The 17527-nt window shown below is 39.4% G+C and overlaps 1 protein-coding gene across 1 annotated transcript in view; it reads right to left on the bottom strand.

The window, feature by feature from the left end:
- LOC138813108 (zinc finger protein 850-like) overlaps nt 1-17527 on the bottom strand; it is a gene marked incomplete at its 5' end in the record, with an annotated part of 163745 nt that overhangs the window by 37075 nt on the left and 109143 nt on the right. The window contains 1 exon segment of the mRNA XM_070001328.1: nt 15542-15564. Coding sequence (XP_069857429.1) covers nt 15542-15564 — 23 coding nt within the window.

The following is a 17527-nucleotide window of genomic DNA, read 5'->3' on the forward strand; positions in this document are numbered from 1 at the left end:
TGTACAAATCATGAGTCAAGATGGCAGGGAAACATTGGGAGAGAGTGAGGGTATGGAAGACACAGCATGAAAGGAAATGTATTCAATACCTGGCCCAAGAAATGGTAGTCTCTCTATACATCACCACTATAACAATAGATCAATTAAATTTGAAACAATTTCTTCATGGAGTTGTGTGAGCATAAAGTTAGTGAAGAAAATGTAGCACAGTTAGAAAAACAGCTACAATTATTAGAAATAAAGTACATCACTTAATTGAAACATGAAATACTGGAGCTTAGGTTGAATATTAATTTTAAATATGCTGTTAACAATCATCTAACTTTATTGTAGTATCCAATTAATTATTAATGATAAATATTCAAGTAAGTAAAAACAAAACAAGTGCTTCTGGTTCAAGATGCTTATCCTACCCTAGCTATTAAGGAGGCTGGAAGCCAGAAAACTGGGTAGACAACTCAAATTAAGCAGCTAATCAACATATTGGAGGAGGTGTGGCTCAAGAGATAGTGCCAAAAAAGAAATTAAAGCACAACTTAGGAACTGGAAAAACCTACCATCCTCCCGGAATGGGAAGATCAACATTGTGAAAATGACAATACTTCCAAAGGCTATCTACAAATTCAATGCAATACTTATCAATAGTCCGAGTTCTTCAATGAAATATTAAAAACAAGCCAGAAATGTATATGGAACAATAAAAGACCCCAGATAGCAAAAACGATCCATACCAGAAAGAACAATGCTGGTAGAATATCACTACCAAATTTCAAACTGTACTACAAAGCCATAGTAATCAAAACAGATTGGTAATTGCACAAGAACAAACGTGAGGACCAATGGAATAGGACTGAAGTCCCAGAAATGTACACACAGACCTATATCCACCTAAACTTTGAGAAGGGAGCTCAAAAATAGAATGGAGGAAAGACAACTTTGTCAGTAAATGGTGGTGGCAAAGTTGGTTCATTACCTGTAGAAAACTAAAGCTAGATCTGTATATATAACCCTGCACCAGAATCAATTCCAAAACGATCAAAAACCTCACATTCAAAGCAAACACCCTAAAAAACATTACAGAAAAGAATAGGAGAAACTCCAGTGGTACTTGGCACCAGCCAAAATTTTCTTAATAGAGACCCAGAAACACAACAAATCAAAGAAATGTTGGACAAATGGGATTGCATGAAACCGCAGAGCTTCTGCATGGCAAAGGACATTGCTAACAAGATCAATACAAAACCCACAGATTGGCAGAAGATCTTCACTAGGCATAAAATGAACATGGGTCTCATATCTAAAATATACTTAGAACTCAAGAAATTAAATCCACAACAACAAATCCTCAGAGAAACAACTGCCCAATAAATAAGTGGGCTAAAGACTTAACAAGAATCTAATCTGAAGAGGAAATAAGAATGGCCAAAAGACATATTTAAAAAAAGGCTCAACTTATAAATATGTTAGAAACAATTACAAGAAAGAAAATACATTTGAATCCTTAATGGGGTTCATTTTTGCCTAAAATCAACTTATCTGACCGTTTCTGCTTGTTTCAGACATATACAAGTTATTGCAAATAAGGGAAACCATGGGACCTGCAATTACAAGAAAGAAAATACATTTGAATCCTTAATGGGGTTCATTTTTGCCTAAACTCAACTTATCTGACCGTTTCTGCTTGTTTCAGACATATACAAGTTATTGCAAATAAGGGAAACCATGGGACCTATGTTTCTTTGGGCCTTTCTTACTTCTCTTAGTATAATTTTTTTCAAGGCTTTCCATTTCCTAACAAATAGAACAATTTCTTTCTAAAAAAAAACACAAAAATCAAAAACAGTCTCAACTTCTCTAGCCAAAAAGAAATGCAGATTAAGACAACCTTGAAATTCCACCTCACCCCAGATAGAATGGCTATAATCAAGAACACGAATAACAACAGATGCTGGAGGGGATGCAAAAGAAAAGGGAACCCTACTGCATTGTTGGTGGGAGTGTAAACTTGTTCAATCACTTTGGAAAGTAGTATGGAGGTTCCTCAAAAGACTCCACATAGTGCTCCCCTTTGAACCAGCAATCACACTTTAGGGTATTTACCCAAAGATCACAAACAAGGGTATACTAAAGCTACCAGCACACCTATGTTTATTGCAAATTTATTTACCATAGCTAAGATATGGAACCAACCTTGATGCCCCTCAGTAGATGAGTGAATCAAGAAAATATGATATATATATCCATATATACGTAATATGTATTTATACATATATGTGTATAGACACACACACATACACACACACACACACACATACACACACACAATGCTTTTCTATGCCTCCATCAGAAATAATGTCATCACCCCATTTATTAGGAAATGTTAAGACTTGGAGAAATGTGTAATAAGTGAAGTAAGCCAGGCCCAAAGAAACATAGGTCCCATGATCTCCCTTATTTGAAATAACTAGTACATGTCTAGGACAAGCTGAAATGGTCAAAAGCTATGTACATATGACCATATCAGATGATATGAAGTGAAATGAGCCCTAAGACAGGAACTCAAGTGGTTTTTCTCTTTCTTGCTATTGTTTTTAATGTACTATGTGACTTTTTGTTCCTTTGGTATGTTCTTCCCCCACGGTATAACCCCTGTTTTCACTGTATGTTTTTGCGGTGCCTTGCATCTTGTATATACACTTTTCTAATTTGGGGATAGGACGGAAAAAAACAAAATGCTTAAATAGGGATACAGGCTGACTCATTGTAACAATGAGATGTACAAGACACTAGGTTGGGGGCTGGGAAGGTGGATCAGTGGTAGAGTGCTTGCCTTGCATGCATGAGGCCCAGGGTTCGATTCCTCAGCACCACATAAGCAAAAAGAAAAAAAGCCGGAAGTGGTGCTGTGGCTCAAGTGGGAAGAGCTGAGGGACAACGCCCAGGTCCAGAATTCAGGCCCCACAGCTGGACCCCAAAACAAAAAAAAGACACTAGGTTGAAAACGAACTTTACCATTTGAGTGAGGGAGGGTGGGAGGAGTTGCAGAGGTTAGGAGGAAAGAAATGGTAGAGGAAAAACAAAGGAGCAGGTAACAGTGCTCCATAGGAAATATAATCATGTAACTGTAACCCCTCTGTAAACTATTTTACAATGCAAAAAGATTTTTTTTAAAAGACCAAGTAGTGCCAACAGTGAAGGAGGAAGCAGACAGGATGTGAAGCCTGTGAGTTCCTGTTCCAACACTAGCACAAGAAAGACAGTGGAGAATGAGGTAGGTGTGTCCCATTAGTGTTGAATTTAGACACCAAGCATGCAACACAACAAACGTTCATCTCAGACATAAAGAGAAAAGGGGTAAGAAAAATTTCAATTCAAAGAACTATGTCAGCAAAGGAAAATTGTTCAGTAAAACAAGCAAGTTCCCAGATACAGTATTTGAAAAATGGTGAGAGACAGACGGAGAGAAGGGGGACTGAAAGAGATAAAGACACAGGGAGGAAAATATATAAAAAGTGAGAGAAAGAGAGAAATGATGAAAGCTTATGAGTAGGAAACAGAATGAAGAGAGTAAACAGAGAAAAAAAATCTTGTGACGACACGTTAGGAAAAATACAACGGGCTTTCTAGGAAGACCACACACTATATCATCAAATATTATCAAGTTTTATGTAGTCAAAGACCAGGAAGCAGTCCAAGAAGTATGTATGGAGAGTAATTTAATTACATGTATCTTACTAAGTAATCTCTCACATTTGAAGGTGTGTGTGTGTGACCACACTATTTCAGAAACTCCAGTAAAACCTGTTTAACATAATTCAACATTAATCATAAGGAGGTGATCTCTGACAAGTTGTCAGCAAATGTCCACTTTACATGACAAGTGACTCCCTCAATGGCATTGAATCACCAAACAAGTGTGACTACTTTATCTCACATCAGAAAACTCCAAGCAAGTCTGCCCTCAACTAAGACATTTTATAATCTACTCATTCTAAAAACCATCTTACTCTTGTTTAGGAACATGTTCTTGAAACTGAATATTTTTTTTCTGTTTTAAATCTTGGATAGACTTAGCTTCCTAAAATGGAATGTGAAAAATGAGAAATAAAAAACAACTCACCAGAGATCCTCTCATTCTTTCTTCCTGTTGCCAATGAAGAGAAGATTCTGGACGCATGGCTTAGAGAAAAGGCAATTGACATAGTCAGGAAAGAACCTGTGTGATTATGCCTCAGATTTTCCTGCTCAAAACATTATACATGGAGTGAAAAAGCACAAAGCCTTCTTATGGGAGAAGAATCTTTGATGTCTCAAGTAGAGTATTAAATGCTCCACTGAGGATGACTCCACATTCCATTAGTTGGTAGACAAACAGTATTCTAGGTTAATATACATACAGAATTCATAAAAACTAAGGTTCCTAAAAATGATTGAATAATTAAAACAAAAATCCACACCTTCAATACCACTAATTATTAATGAAATACATTTATGGTTGTATGAATTATTTTTCTATTCATTAAAATGGATCCTAGGACGCCATCGAGCTTTTGCACTCTATCTTATTCATTTACACATTTAAACTCCATGGAGAGAATATAGGTTATAACTCAATACTTTTCCCCAAAATTATACAAGAAAATATATACAATACATATTACTTGTATTATAATATTTCAGTAACGGTTTTCAAATGACCCATTTCCCTGCATCCAAATACTTGGAGAACCCTTGAGCAATAACTTGAAATTTGTCATTTAGCCTACTTTACTTAATCAGTAAAGATTATGTAAATACAGTTTTGAGAATTCCCTAATGCTCACTTTCCTAATCAATCATATGAGAGATAAAGGGCTTAATAAAGATGTAACATGAAATATTAAGCATAGGAGTGACAGAACATCACAGCTAAAGAACCAGAAGATTAAAATCTTATGTTGCACAAATAATACTAACACAAAGTTCTAAGCTGAGGACACCCCAAAATGCAGACTTATAAAAATAAAAAATAAATATCTATATGCTTTTTCTTATATTTAGTGCTTGGCTTTTACACAGGAAATGCTACTGTCCAGAGTTTTTATTTTTTTTTTACACAACTACGTGGATTAGAAACTCTTAATGTAAAATAACATAAATTTTACAGTGATATGTATGAAATATGAAAACCTACTCTGTAAACTTCAGTTAGGTCGTTTGTGCTAAGGAACAATATGAATCACTTAAAAGCAACATTTGCACATTCATTTTGGATTGTTCCACATCACAAGAATGGTTTCTTTTAAAAAGTAACAAAGAAATTTCTGTAGGCTAATTATCCATATTCAAATACTCAAAACCACAATTGTTGTAGATTTCAGGGTGGGATATTTTCTTCTTGTTTTGGGATTTAGACTATCATCCTTTAAATTTCAAGTTTATATTTCATATTATTTTATTACAAACATAATCTATATTTAAGAGTTTATTTTGTAACTGGGCTCTGGTGGCTCATAGTTGTAATCTTAGCTACTCAGAAGTCTGAGATCTGAGCCCCACAGATTGAAGCCAGCTGGGGCAGGAAAGTCTAAGAGACACTGATCTCCAATAAACTACTAAAATACCTAGAAGTGGAGATATGGCTTAAGTGGTAGAACATTAGGCTGGAACAAAACAAGCTCAGGGTCAATGTCCAGTGCTTGAGCCCAAGAACCAGGTCTAGCACACAAAAAAGAGCATTTTATTGTATTGTATTTAAATTCTATTGAACAATTGTTTTGGAATACATATTTAGGCAGTCTCTCATTTTAAATGATGTAAAATAGGCTCAATAATCTAGTGGAGAAATTGTAAATTGTCAAGAACAGATAAAGTGGAAAACCTCCATGTTAGTAAAATTTTAAGCTAGGAAAATGCATAGGAACTGCAAAGGATAAAAAGGGATCAACGTGTTTCACTAACATATTTTAAATGAATGTTCAAGCTTCATTGACTTCAATTCCCATGAAGATTTTCTTAAGTGAAATAATACTTCTTTGAGCAGGTTGAGACAAAATGGAGAACACTACCTAAAACTTCATTATACGTTACATCTAAAAACCATACCACTTTGAGTAAGACACAGTACTTTAATTTCCTTCTGTAACACTCCATGACAAACACTTTCTTAACTGCAGGTAAAAACCAACGCTATAAGGCTACTATCAGTATATCCACAGGTGAGACATTTGAGAGATCATGTACAAGAATTGATACTGTGAAGAGGCTGAATAAATGAGTAAGAACAGAGATAGATACTTTCAGTTGTGACAATAATTCCTAATCCACAAACCACAGCCCCATGTCCTTTCTGAGAACTAGGCTCTAACTGATTCCTCAGGCAAGTTCATTTCCCCTCCTACTAGTTACTGTTAACCTTCCAACAGCACCTAGTGATTGGGAGTGTTAGAGGAAAGAGTACCACCTGAGTCTTGTGCTCTAGTGAGTAGAACCAATCTTTGCTCAAGGCAAGGAAGCTGAAAATATTTTGCCTTTCCTTTGCCTTTCTGCCTCTGCTCTGTAGGGCTTGTCAGAGTTGACAAGGTATCTTTCTTCAAACATTGCTAGGCTTCATTGCTTAACAGAAAGTAAAAAAAAAAAACAAAAACAAAACAGGACCATCACACACTACTGTAATATCTCATGTAGACCTGTTCCTAGTAAAAAGGTCTTGTACAAACACGTGTGAACTAAAGCCAGGAGTACTAAAAAAGCTAACAAGGTAGGAGAAGAGCAGAGACACCTGTAGGAGAAACAACACAGGAACCCAAAAAACAACTGCAATATAAATGGAGTCAAATCAGGCACACACCTCACAATTTTGCTACAATTGTTACCATGCTCATCTTACACCTGGGCAAAGATAGTAAGGTCACATGTGTTAACAGCAGAATTTCACCATCATGGAAATATAAATGCACACTTTCTCCTATTCTGGAGAACCACCCAACTTGCTGTCAGAATGTTGCAAGCCAGTTTCTGGCACCTGGAGACACAAGGGCTGTGGCAGCACAAACTCTGGAGCCCTGAACAAATCATCAGCCTCATGCTGGAGGAACATGTGGAGGATCAATTTTGCCTTGTGTTTTGCATCCAGCTCACAGTTCCTACCTGTTATTAGTTCTGCAGCCTGAGATCCCTTCAAGTTACACCTCCCAAGCTCCACTGAAGAGAAAACTCCCAGCAGAAAGGCAACGGGAAAGAAACTGGAATTTGCAGGCTGGAACCACCCACAGTGGGTGGGGAGGCACATGCGCAGAAGGATCTTTGCCCTGCTTTTAAAAAAAGAATAAAAAACCTGCACTTTCAAAGTATCTGTGCTGCAACATAGACTACAATTCCCACAATGCATCGTGCCACTCTGAGAGGAAGTAGGTTTCAGGCCCTTTGTCTTAGGACTGCAGGGATGCATGGGGATGTTTTCTCCTGCTTGCATGAGCATAGGTGAGTTTTTTTTTTTTTTTTTAATGAAAATCACTGTGTGTCTCCTGAAACATTGTTAGACTATCTGAGAAAAGGACAAGTATTGGAAGCATGAAATAAGTTGGCTTTTTAATTCTTAGATCTACTAATGTAATTGAGCTTATGAGACTTTTGTTTCTGTTCGTGTATAACAGATAAGTTCTGTTGAATGTAAATGATATCTGATTTCTTTACATTTTGGAATAGCTCCCTGTTCAATATAAAAAGGTATTCGCAGGCACTAAACTGATTCTTGGATCATTTTTCATGCTTTAATGTATACACTGCAATAAAGTAGCAGAATTGCTAGATATACAGCATAATCCTTGCACAAATTAAATTTTTTTTAAAAATCTAACAATTTCCCAGAAATGTCCAAATTCCATTTTTGGAATCTTAAGTAGTTTTTGGCTGTTTCCAAATTTTTCCTTTCCTTTAAGGTTCTTTACTTTACTTTTCATTTCTTTTCTTTGATGTTCATTGTTATTCTTGTGGCTTGAACTCATGGTGTTCCCATGACCTTTTCTTTAACAATTTGTTCAGCTAAATAGTGAAAAACATCCTGTGGGTGGGAGGAGTGGTCTTAGAACAGGCATCTCACCACCATTACTGTTCAAACTAATGGTGGTTTGGGGAGATCGGGGGGAATGTGGGTGAGGTGCAAGTGAAGTGAAGGATAGGTCTCAGTGAAGCTTGATGGCTTGGCCCAAACCAGTGTGTTTTTGTCTTTCCATTTGCATGCCCTATTCCAGTGTGCATTCCTCCCTCTTCTATGATCCTAAAAGTTCCTCTCAGTCACTCTAAGCTACCTCATATTGTCTTCCCAGGTGTTACCCATTAGACCTTGGAATAAATCTTTGTTATCCCAGGTCCTATGTGTGGGAAGAGTCAGGGCCACTTCTAGAAACCAGGCTTGTGTCCTGACCTCTGGCATTTGCCACAGTCAGGTATAGTCAGGCATCATTTGGGACAACACAGTTCCTTTACTGATAATGCAGCATCACCAGAGAATTCCTAACTTCTTAGCTCCCTAGGAGCTCTTCTCAAAATAACTGTGTAGGCCTAATCTTTCCAGGCCCATTGATAAAACTATAGTGCAGCAACTTCTAAGCCTGAGTAGGGAGGATCATTCAAGCTCAGGAGTAACATAGAAAGATTGATTTTCAACGAAACACAAGTGTAGCAGTTCTCTATCAGATACCATCGGGGAGGGACATACACAGCAAAAAAGAAATCATCCTACAAATATGTTAGAAACAATAGCAATAAAGAAATATTTGAGACTCATATCTGATAAACCGATTAGAAAACAGGAAGTGGTACTATGGCTCGAGTGGTAGAGCACTAGCTTTGAGCTGAAGAGCTGAGAGACAGTGCCCAGGCCCAGAGTTCAAGCTTCACAACTGATAAACCTATCAGTTTGGGTCTGGCCCTTAACTTCTTGGTGTTCTATTATGAGATTCTGAACTCCCCAGAGAAAGCTTGCTTTCTTTCAAAGACAGGTTTTGATGAAGTCATGGCTGAACTTGATATATTAAGTGAAGAGGGGTTCAAAGACTGCACGCTAATATAGTAGTTACTGAGAGAAAAGTTGACATTGTAGATATGATAACCAAGGAGATGAAGTGAAAGCAGGAGAAGGAGGGGAAAATTAAATGGCCTTCCAACTTTTGTCTGCCTCATTCTAAAATTTATACAGCAGACTAATTGCCATCCATGCTGTCCCACGAATAGTTTGTTTATGATTTATGATGGGTTTATGTTGCTTCTATTTGAATTTCTAAATTTCTCAGGGTTTTTTGTTGTTGTTTTTTAATATTAGGGGAATAGATATTGCCTGTTAACATTTAGTGATTTATCTGTTTTCATCTTCAATTGGCCAATATGAAGATGTAGAATTTTTTTTTTTTGGGTCCAGTCATGTGGCCTGAACTCTTGGCCTGGGCACTGTCCCTCAGCTCTTCAGCTCAAGGCTAGCGCCCTACCACTTGAGCCACAGCGCCACTTCTGGCTTTTTTCTTTTTTGCTTATGTGGTGCTGAGGAATCGAACCCAGGGCCTCAGGCATGCAAGGCAAGCGCTCTACCACTGAGCCACCTTCCTAGCCGGAAGATGTAGAATTTTTACAAGTTGTAAATGTTTGGCATGTACTTTGGTACATGGTGACTTCACAAGGGCCAGTGTGTGTTAAAACTGCTTCCATGTTGAAGTGAAGAAATCTTCCTACATATTGGTTTGTACTGGTGGGGAATAAAAGGGAAAATTGGTTCCAGGCACAGGTGTAGTTATTCTGGATATTCGAAAATTTTGGAGCACTAGCAGGGCTGTGGTATAGATATTCCATGGCTGTTGCATTCTGGAATCATCTATTTCTGTGGAAGAGTCTATTTCAGTGTGCACACCTTAGACTACAGTACCAGAAGTATTATTTGAGACAAAGTTGTGTCCCAATTAACTCTGGATAAGGGCAGAAATGGTTCACATTCCATTATTTGTAATGTTACCTGCTGCTTGCTCTCATTATTTTTGCTACACATTTTATTTGTATTTAACTGTTTTAGACAACCTACAAACAAAAATGTAAAAGTAAAGATGCAGTGAAAACGAACTCTTTGGTAATCATTATTACCGTTTTCTCTACAACTTTTCATGTAAATTATTCTTTTGGTTTTGATATGCCTCAAAAGAAATTGTACATCATAAAACTTAGTTCATTACTCCCTTTTGGCAACTACTGGGCTTTTACCAAGTTTAAAGTGCAAAATTTATCACAATAACAAAAATACTAATCTATCTACCAACTACCTCCTACAAACCCAAGTTTTTCCTTGGGGAGGGGAAAATTGATTTGAAAAATATGTTCCAGTTAAAATTTTGATATATAGCATTTTGTAACTTAGGAAGCCACATTTTTGACTCACCATGACAATGGTTAGTATTAACTGAAAATTCTGTGCATCTAAATCAATTTTGGTTTTTGAGAATTTTTTGATTCAGCTTGCCTTCGATTTTGGTAATTGTATTTGCCAGGCACGCAGGATTACCATTGTTTTTTTTTTTTTTTTTAGCCTTCTGACTTGTCACTAACCATTCCTCCTTCGTGGCCATGTACTTCCGAAAAGGTCACATGACTTTTCTGGTCTACTCACTGTCTAAGATCCCTTGCTTTCCTTGCTTGCATCCCACAAACTATTAACCATCCTCTACTGCAGCACATCTCACCTTACTTAATGAGATTGTGTATCTCCTACAAACTCTATCCTGAATGCTCTGCCATTGTTTGTCTTTAAATCTTCTCTAAGTAATGATGGGTCTGAGTTATATCAAATCTCACCCTACAGAATATTTCCTCAGAAAGTTACAGAAGACACCAAATAAAAGTGCCATTTTAAAAGACAAGTGGGGCTGAGAAGGTGGCTCAGTGATAGAGTGCTTGCCTTGCATGCACGAGGCCCTAGTTTCTATTCCTCAGCACCACATACATAGAAAAAGTCAGAAATGGTGCTGTGTTCAAGTGGTAGAGTGCTCGCCTCAAGCTGAAGAGCTGAGGGACAGCTCCCAGGCCCAGAGTTCAGGCCCCATGACCGAGAAAAAAAAAAGATATATTTTTTCTTTCAGAATGTAAGATCCTCCAGGCAGGGACAATATTTTCTGTATGTTCTACTGTGTTCAGTACACTGTAAATGTTCAATAAATATTGATGATTGGAGGCAAAAAATATCTGCTTTCTTCATTGGAAATATCAACTATACCAATTATTATTCTTGTGTTTGATAATAGTTCTAAAATGAAAACTGCCATTCTTTCAAAGACAAACATATAGACACATATATGTATATAAGTACACATATAATGCTTTGGGGGTAATCAGTAAGATTGTATTTCATTAATATGAAATATTAAATTAGTGTTATATATAAATCAATACAAACCCATCCAGTCATTGAATCCGTCCAGACTCCTTCATAAACCTGTAAACTTATCATATCTTTTGCACAAGCATTAGTCCTCCTGAGTAAGCTCAGGTCAGGAGAAGCCACAACAGGACACAAGATCCATATCAGGGCCTTAAAAATAGGCACACAAAAGAGGTGTGATCAGTTTTGAAAGAAGAGATATCAGTAAGATTATTAAATTATTTGGGATTGAAAGCCAAAGAAATGAAGATCTCTACAAAGAAGGGGACTAAAAAGAAAAGGAAATATCTCTGAGGTCCATTCAGTCCAGTGTTCATGTACAAGTCTTCCAGGGGTGATGGGCCACAGTGTGATGCCCAGTAGCCCACGTGCTTAACTGCTCAAGGCAGGATGAGATGATGTCTAGGGGCTTGCATACAGGATGGCTGAAGGTCACCGTAATAGGAGACAGAACCTTTATAAGAGGGGCCTTTTGTGTGTAATCCTAGTTATTTTGGAGGCTGAGATCTGAGGATCAGGGTTCAAAGCCAGCCCAGGCAAAAAGAAAAATCTATAACTTTTTTTTTACTAGTCTTATGGCTTGAACTGAGCATCTGGGAGCTATCCATGAGCTCTTTTGCTCAAAGGTAGCACTCTTTTGCCACAGCACCACTTCTAGATTTTTCTGTAAATAATTGGAGATAGGAAACTAACAGATTCTCCTGCCCAGGCTGGCTTTGAATTGACATCCTCAGATATCAGCCTCCTGAGTAGCTAGGATTAACGGCCTGAGCAATTGACTCCTAGCTCATACGAAACTCTTATCTCCAAGTAATCAGCAAAAAGCCAGAAGTGGAGGTGTGGTTCAATTGGTAGAGTGCTAGCCTTGAGCATAAATATTAAGGGATAGCACCCTGGCTTGAGATCAAGCCCCAGGATCAACAGAAGGAATAGAAAAGAAATAATCTGAAAATCACAAGCCAGGAAGATGCAGGATATGGAGCAGAAGGAGTCTACTGTGTTTATGTAGCAGACAGACAAAGTGAGACCCAATGAGGCCAGAGGTCTGTGAAGCAGGTAAGACACTTGCCGAAGTGTCTCCTAGGATGGCAACATGCAGCATTTTGCATTTGTACCAGCAGGTGGCACTAAAACAACAAGGCTAAGCAGGCCTAGTTGGTTGGCTCTAAGTAATGAGCAGGTGATTTTGTATATTTGCTGGGGGGGGTGGAATGGGGTGAATTGAGGCCCTTCAGGATTCTCTTCCTTCATTCTTCCATTATCTTGTTCATCATTCCATTTTACAGATGAGGAAAGCTCTGAGCTGATTTTTTAAATTAGTTATCTGCCTGATTTTTGCTAGCATTGGGGCTTTAACTCAGAGTCTGTCATTCTTACTTGGCTTTTCTTCTCAAGGCTGGCACTCTTCCCACTGGAGCCATATGTTCACTTCTGGGATTTTGCTGGTTCATGGGAGAAAAGAATCTCTCAAATATATCTGCTGGGGCTGGCTTTGAACTGAGATCTTCAGATCTCTGCCTCCCAAATAGCTAGAATTACAGTCGTAAGCCATCAGTGAGTTGTTTTAGAGATGATTTTTTAAAATAATATTTTTTCTTTTATTGTGAAAGTACTGTACAGAGGGGTTACAATTACATGGGCAAGATAATGAGTACATTTCTTATAAAATAATATTTCTATGTTCATCCAATGTGTGTGTGTGTGTGTGTGTGTACACCCTCATGCACGCAAACACAGACACACACACACACACACACACACACAGAAGCAGGGACATTGTCCAAGCCCAGTCAAAGGGCAGAACAATGTTCACACCAACCATTTATTGTCCAGTGGTCTTAGATTTTGGGTGAGGGGAAGGGAGTGTTCTGTTACTCCCTGCCTTTTGGGCTAGGCCTATTCCTTCCTGGTGACTACTTTGTTTCTCATCACAGACTCCCAAAACTCTCCTAGGTAGTTCAGGGCTGCCACCCCGAAGATCTCATGTCTTTCTGTCCAGCTGTAGGCTTTCTCATTATGGGAAGAACATGGGCTCCTTGGGCAGAGATCATAACTTAGTCACCTTTAGTGCCTTAACCTGAAACCTGCCACATCCCTAGATGGAGGCTGGACACACAGACTTTATTCCTTCATTCTGCAAGCCATTCCTTTGCCACACAGCACATGGCAGCATGCGTGATCTGGGAAGGGTCTCAGATCAGCTTCTCTGGACAAAAGCAGATAAATAGTAACAAACAGATATGGAAAAATAACACACAAAGAAGGACTCTGGAGGCGGAGAACTAAGGATCTTGGTTCAAAGACAACTTGGGTAGGAAAAGTCCCTAGACTTACCTTCAAAGAACCAGCAAATATTCCAAAGTGGGGCTGTGGTTCAAGTGGCAGAATTCCAGCCTTGATCAAAAAAGCTAAGGGACAGTGACTAGGTTCTGAATTGAAGCCTCATTACCAGCGATAGATAGATAGATAGATAGATAGATAGATAGATAGATAGATAGATAGATAGATAGACAGACAGACAGACAGACAGACAGACAGATAGATAGATAGATAGATAGATAGATAGATAGATAGATAGATAGATAGATAGATAGATAGATAGATAGATAGATAGATAGATAGATAAACAGGTTTTCTGCGTACTGGTATTTCACACCTGTAATCTTAGCTACTCAGGAGACTAGGAGTGAGGCAAGAATCATGGTGTGCAGCCAGACAAGGCAGGAAAGTCCATAAGACACTTATCTCCAGTTAGATATCAAAAAGCTAAAAGCAGAGCTGTGGCTCAAGAGATACAGAGATAACCTTGAGTAGAAAAGCTGAGGGACAATGTGCAGGTCCTAAGTTCAATTCCCAGGATGAACATGCACACATGCACCTGTGCAAACATATACACACAAGCACACACACACATACACACACACACACACACACACACACACACACACACACACACACACAGAGGAAGATACGGTAGTATGACCATTGGCTGTGGGGTATAGAGGGGGTGGCTGACTGGGAGCCGTGTTTTGGGTGTGGTGCTGGGGACAAACTGGAGGAAGGGTCTCCTACAGGCCTAGAAATGGGGACTTCAGTAACAGGAAGAGCCAGCATCCAAATCCAAGGGAGAACAGCAAACGGGGAGGATACAGAACTCTCTACACAGTTCTAGATTGTTCTGCAAGGTCCTAGTGTGTTAGCCAGGTGAATGAATGTTCTCTTCATGGCCTTCATCACTCTGGCTGTTAGTGGACCCCCTGGGTGTGTATGTATGCAGGTCCTGGGGCTTGAATTCAGAGCCTGGGCCCTGATCTTGAGCTGTTTATGCTCAAGGCTAGCATGTTACCTTTTGAGGAACGTCTGTACTTCCTGCTTTTTAGTAATTAAAGGGAAATGAGTGTCTCATAGCTCATTCCTGTAATGCTAGCTACTCAGGGAGCTAAGATATGAGGATCTTGGTTCAAAGCTAGCACAAACAGGAAATTCCATGAGACTCTTATCTATAATTAACCACCTGAAAACCAGAAGTGTTGCTGTGGTTCCAAGTGGTAGAGTGCTAGCCTTGAGCAGAAGAGTTCAGGAACACCTAGGTCCTGAGTTCAAGCCTCGGTACTGACTCACTCCTACCCCCTGTAATAACTCAAAAAAAGAAGTCTCACAAACTTTCATGCTCAGGTTGGCTTTGAACCATGATATTCAGATTTCAGCCTCCTGAGTAGCTAAGATTAGAGGTGTGAACCACCAGCATCTACCTCACTTGACTTTTCACTCAAAACAGCTCTCTACCTCTTGAGACACAGCTCCACTTCCAGTTTTTTTTATTTTTGAGTAACTGGACATAAGAGTCTGTTGGATTTTTCTTCCCAGGTTGACTTTAAACCATCATTCTCTGATCTCAGCCTCCTGAGTAGTGAGAATAACAGGTGTGAGCAATGAGCACCTGGCTACAGCTCTCTTCTTGGCCCTTTTTCAGTTCCACCAACCTCCCTAGCTTCCTACCCTGGCTTTTCACTCCCTTGCTATCATTGGTGGTGATTGTCACTCCCTCCTATTTTGACTGAGTCACTCAGTCTCTGGTCCCAGGAATCTACTGCAATGCTAGTATGATGACTAGGGCAAACATAAGGCAATAAGCCAGGGACAGACAGTATGCAATATGAGCCTGCTGCCTCTTACATCTGCCAGCGTGTGAGTGATCTTGGGGCTTCTGATAAATGCCACTGCCCTCTTGGAGACCTCCAAGGAGTTAGTTGAATGCCCACTCACTGAAGGCATGCCAAGTCCTGGAGTACAGGGCACTAAGGCTCTTCCTGTTCTCCACTGCCACCAGTGGGACTGTGAGAAGTCATGTCCCTCTTCTGAGCCTTCATTTCCTCCATAGATCACAGACATTGTCCTTAAACTCTTGCATTCCAATCCCTTCTCCTTTCTCCTGGCTCTTTGCCAGAAGTCTCATACTTATGATTTTTGGGCTTTGCTTTTGGCTAAGCTGATCTGTCTGTTCCCAGCCTGGAAATCACACCATTATAATCATCCTTACTTGGTAGAGAAGAGAATGGGGACTAAAGATTTGTGATGATGAGATGGGAAAATGGAGACCCAGTCTTTCCACCCCCCTTTTTTATTTTTATTGTGAAAATACTGTACAGATGGGTTACAATTACATGGGTAAGATAATGAGTACATTTCTTATCAAGCATTGTAGCCTCCTCCTTTGTTTTCCCTTCCCATCCTCCCCCCACCACCCAATTCTCGCCCCCCCACCTGCACCAAAGTTGTAATGTTCATTTTCAACATAACGACTTGTACATTTCATTGGAGACCCAGTCTTTGAATGAGGAGTTTGTTAAAGAATATTAAAAACAAACCAGGAAACGGTGGTTCCTGCCTGCCATTCAAGCAACTTAAGAGGCTAAGATCTAAAGACCATGGTTTGAAGTCAGCCTGGGCAAAAAAGCCTGTGAGAGTCTTACTGACAATTAACCAGTTTTAAAAAGTCAGAAATGGAAGTGTGGCTTAAGTGGTAAACACCAGACTTGAGCAGAAAAGCTAAGCAAGAGAACAAGCCCTAGTATCAGAGCACTTGCACATGCACACACACACACACACAAACACACACTAAAATGTGTTTTAAATACTGAGCCATAAACCAGCACTTCTAGACTGGTGAATCTATTCTTCTTACAAAACCCTTGGCTAAGGCTTTGGCTTCATCAGCTTGAGGTCCCAGAATGAATAGCATCAACACTGAAGATCCCTAAAAAAGCCAAAGTAAGGACACCTAGTAGGAAATTTTATATCCCACCAGGAAGGTTGAAGACACAGACCACAGTTTGTTAAAATAAATACATAAATAAAAAGGGACCTGGATATTGGTGGCTCATGCTCGTAATCCTAGCTACTTGTGGGGCAGAGATCTGAGGATCATTATTCGAAGCAAATCTGGGCAGGAATGTCTATGAGTTTCTTGTTTGCTTGTTTGCTTTCCTTTTAATTTTTTGCCAGGCTTGGGCCTTAAACTCTAGGCATGGGCACTGTCCCTAAACTTTTGCTCAAGGATTGCACTCAATCACTTGAGCCACAGTGCCACATCTGACTCTTTCTGTGATTAACTGGAGATTAGAATCTCCCAAACTTACCTGCTTTGACTGGCTTTAAACCCAGATTCTCAGATCTCTGCTTCCTGAGTAGCTAGGATTACAGGTGGGAGCCACCAGCCTAGGCTGACTGTGAAACTCTTATCTCCAGTTAACCACCAAGAAAACTGAATGGGGGGGCTGTGGTTCAAGGGGTTGAGTGCTAGCATTAAGCAATAAAACTTCAAGGACAGGACCCAGACCTTGAGTTCAAGGCACAGGACCACAGAAAAAATAATAAAGAGGGAAGTAGCAAGGGGACAGTGGGAGGAGAGACTTACCATTCATCAAATACAATATTCTAGAAGCTAACACAGTGCTGACCCAAGTCACAACCAATCATCTATTTGAGGAAGCACAGTGACAACCAAGTAAACAAACAAATATGTGAAGCATCCATAACAAGATCAACAGTGCAGGTGAGAGGGCTTTAAAGGGGTCATTATGAGTCAAGTGCTGGTGGCTCACACCTGTTATTCCCAACTACTCAGGAGGC

The sequence above is a fragment of the Dipodomys merriami genome, unplaced genomic scaffold, assembly GCF_024711535.1.
Source record: "Dipodomys merriami isolate MVZ:Mamm:240054 unplaced genomic scaffold, mDipMer1.0.p SCAF_587, whole genome shotgun sequence".
Classification (NCBI taxonomy): Eukaryota; Metazoa; Chordata; class Mammalia; order Rodentia; family Heteromyidae; genus Dipodomys; species Dipodomys merriami.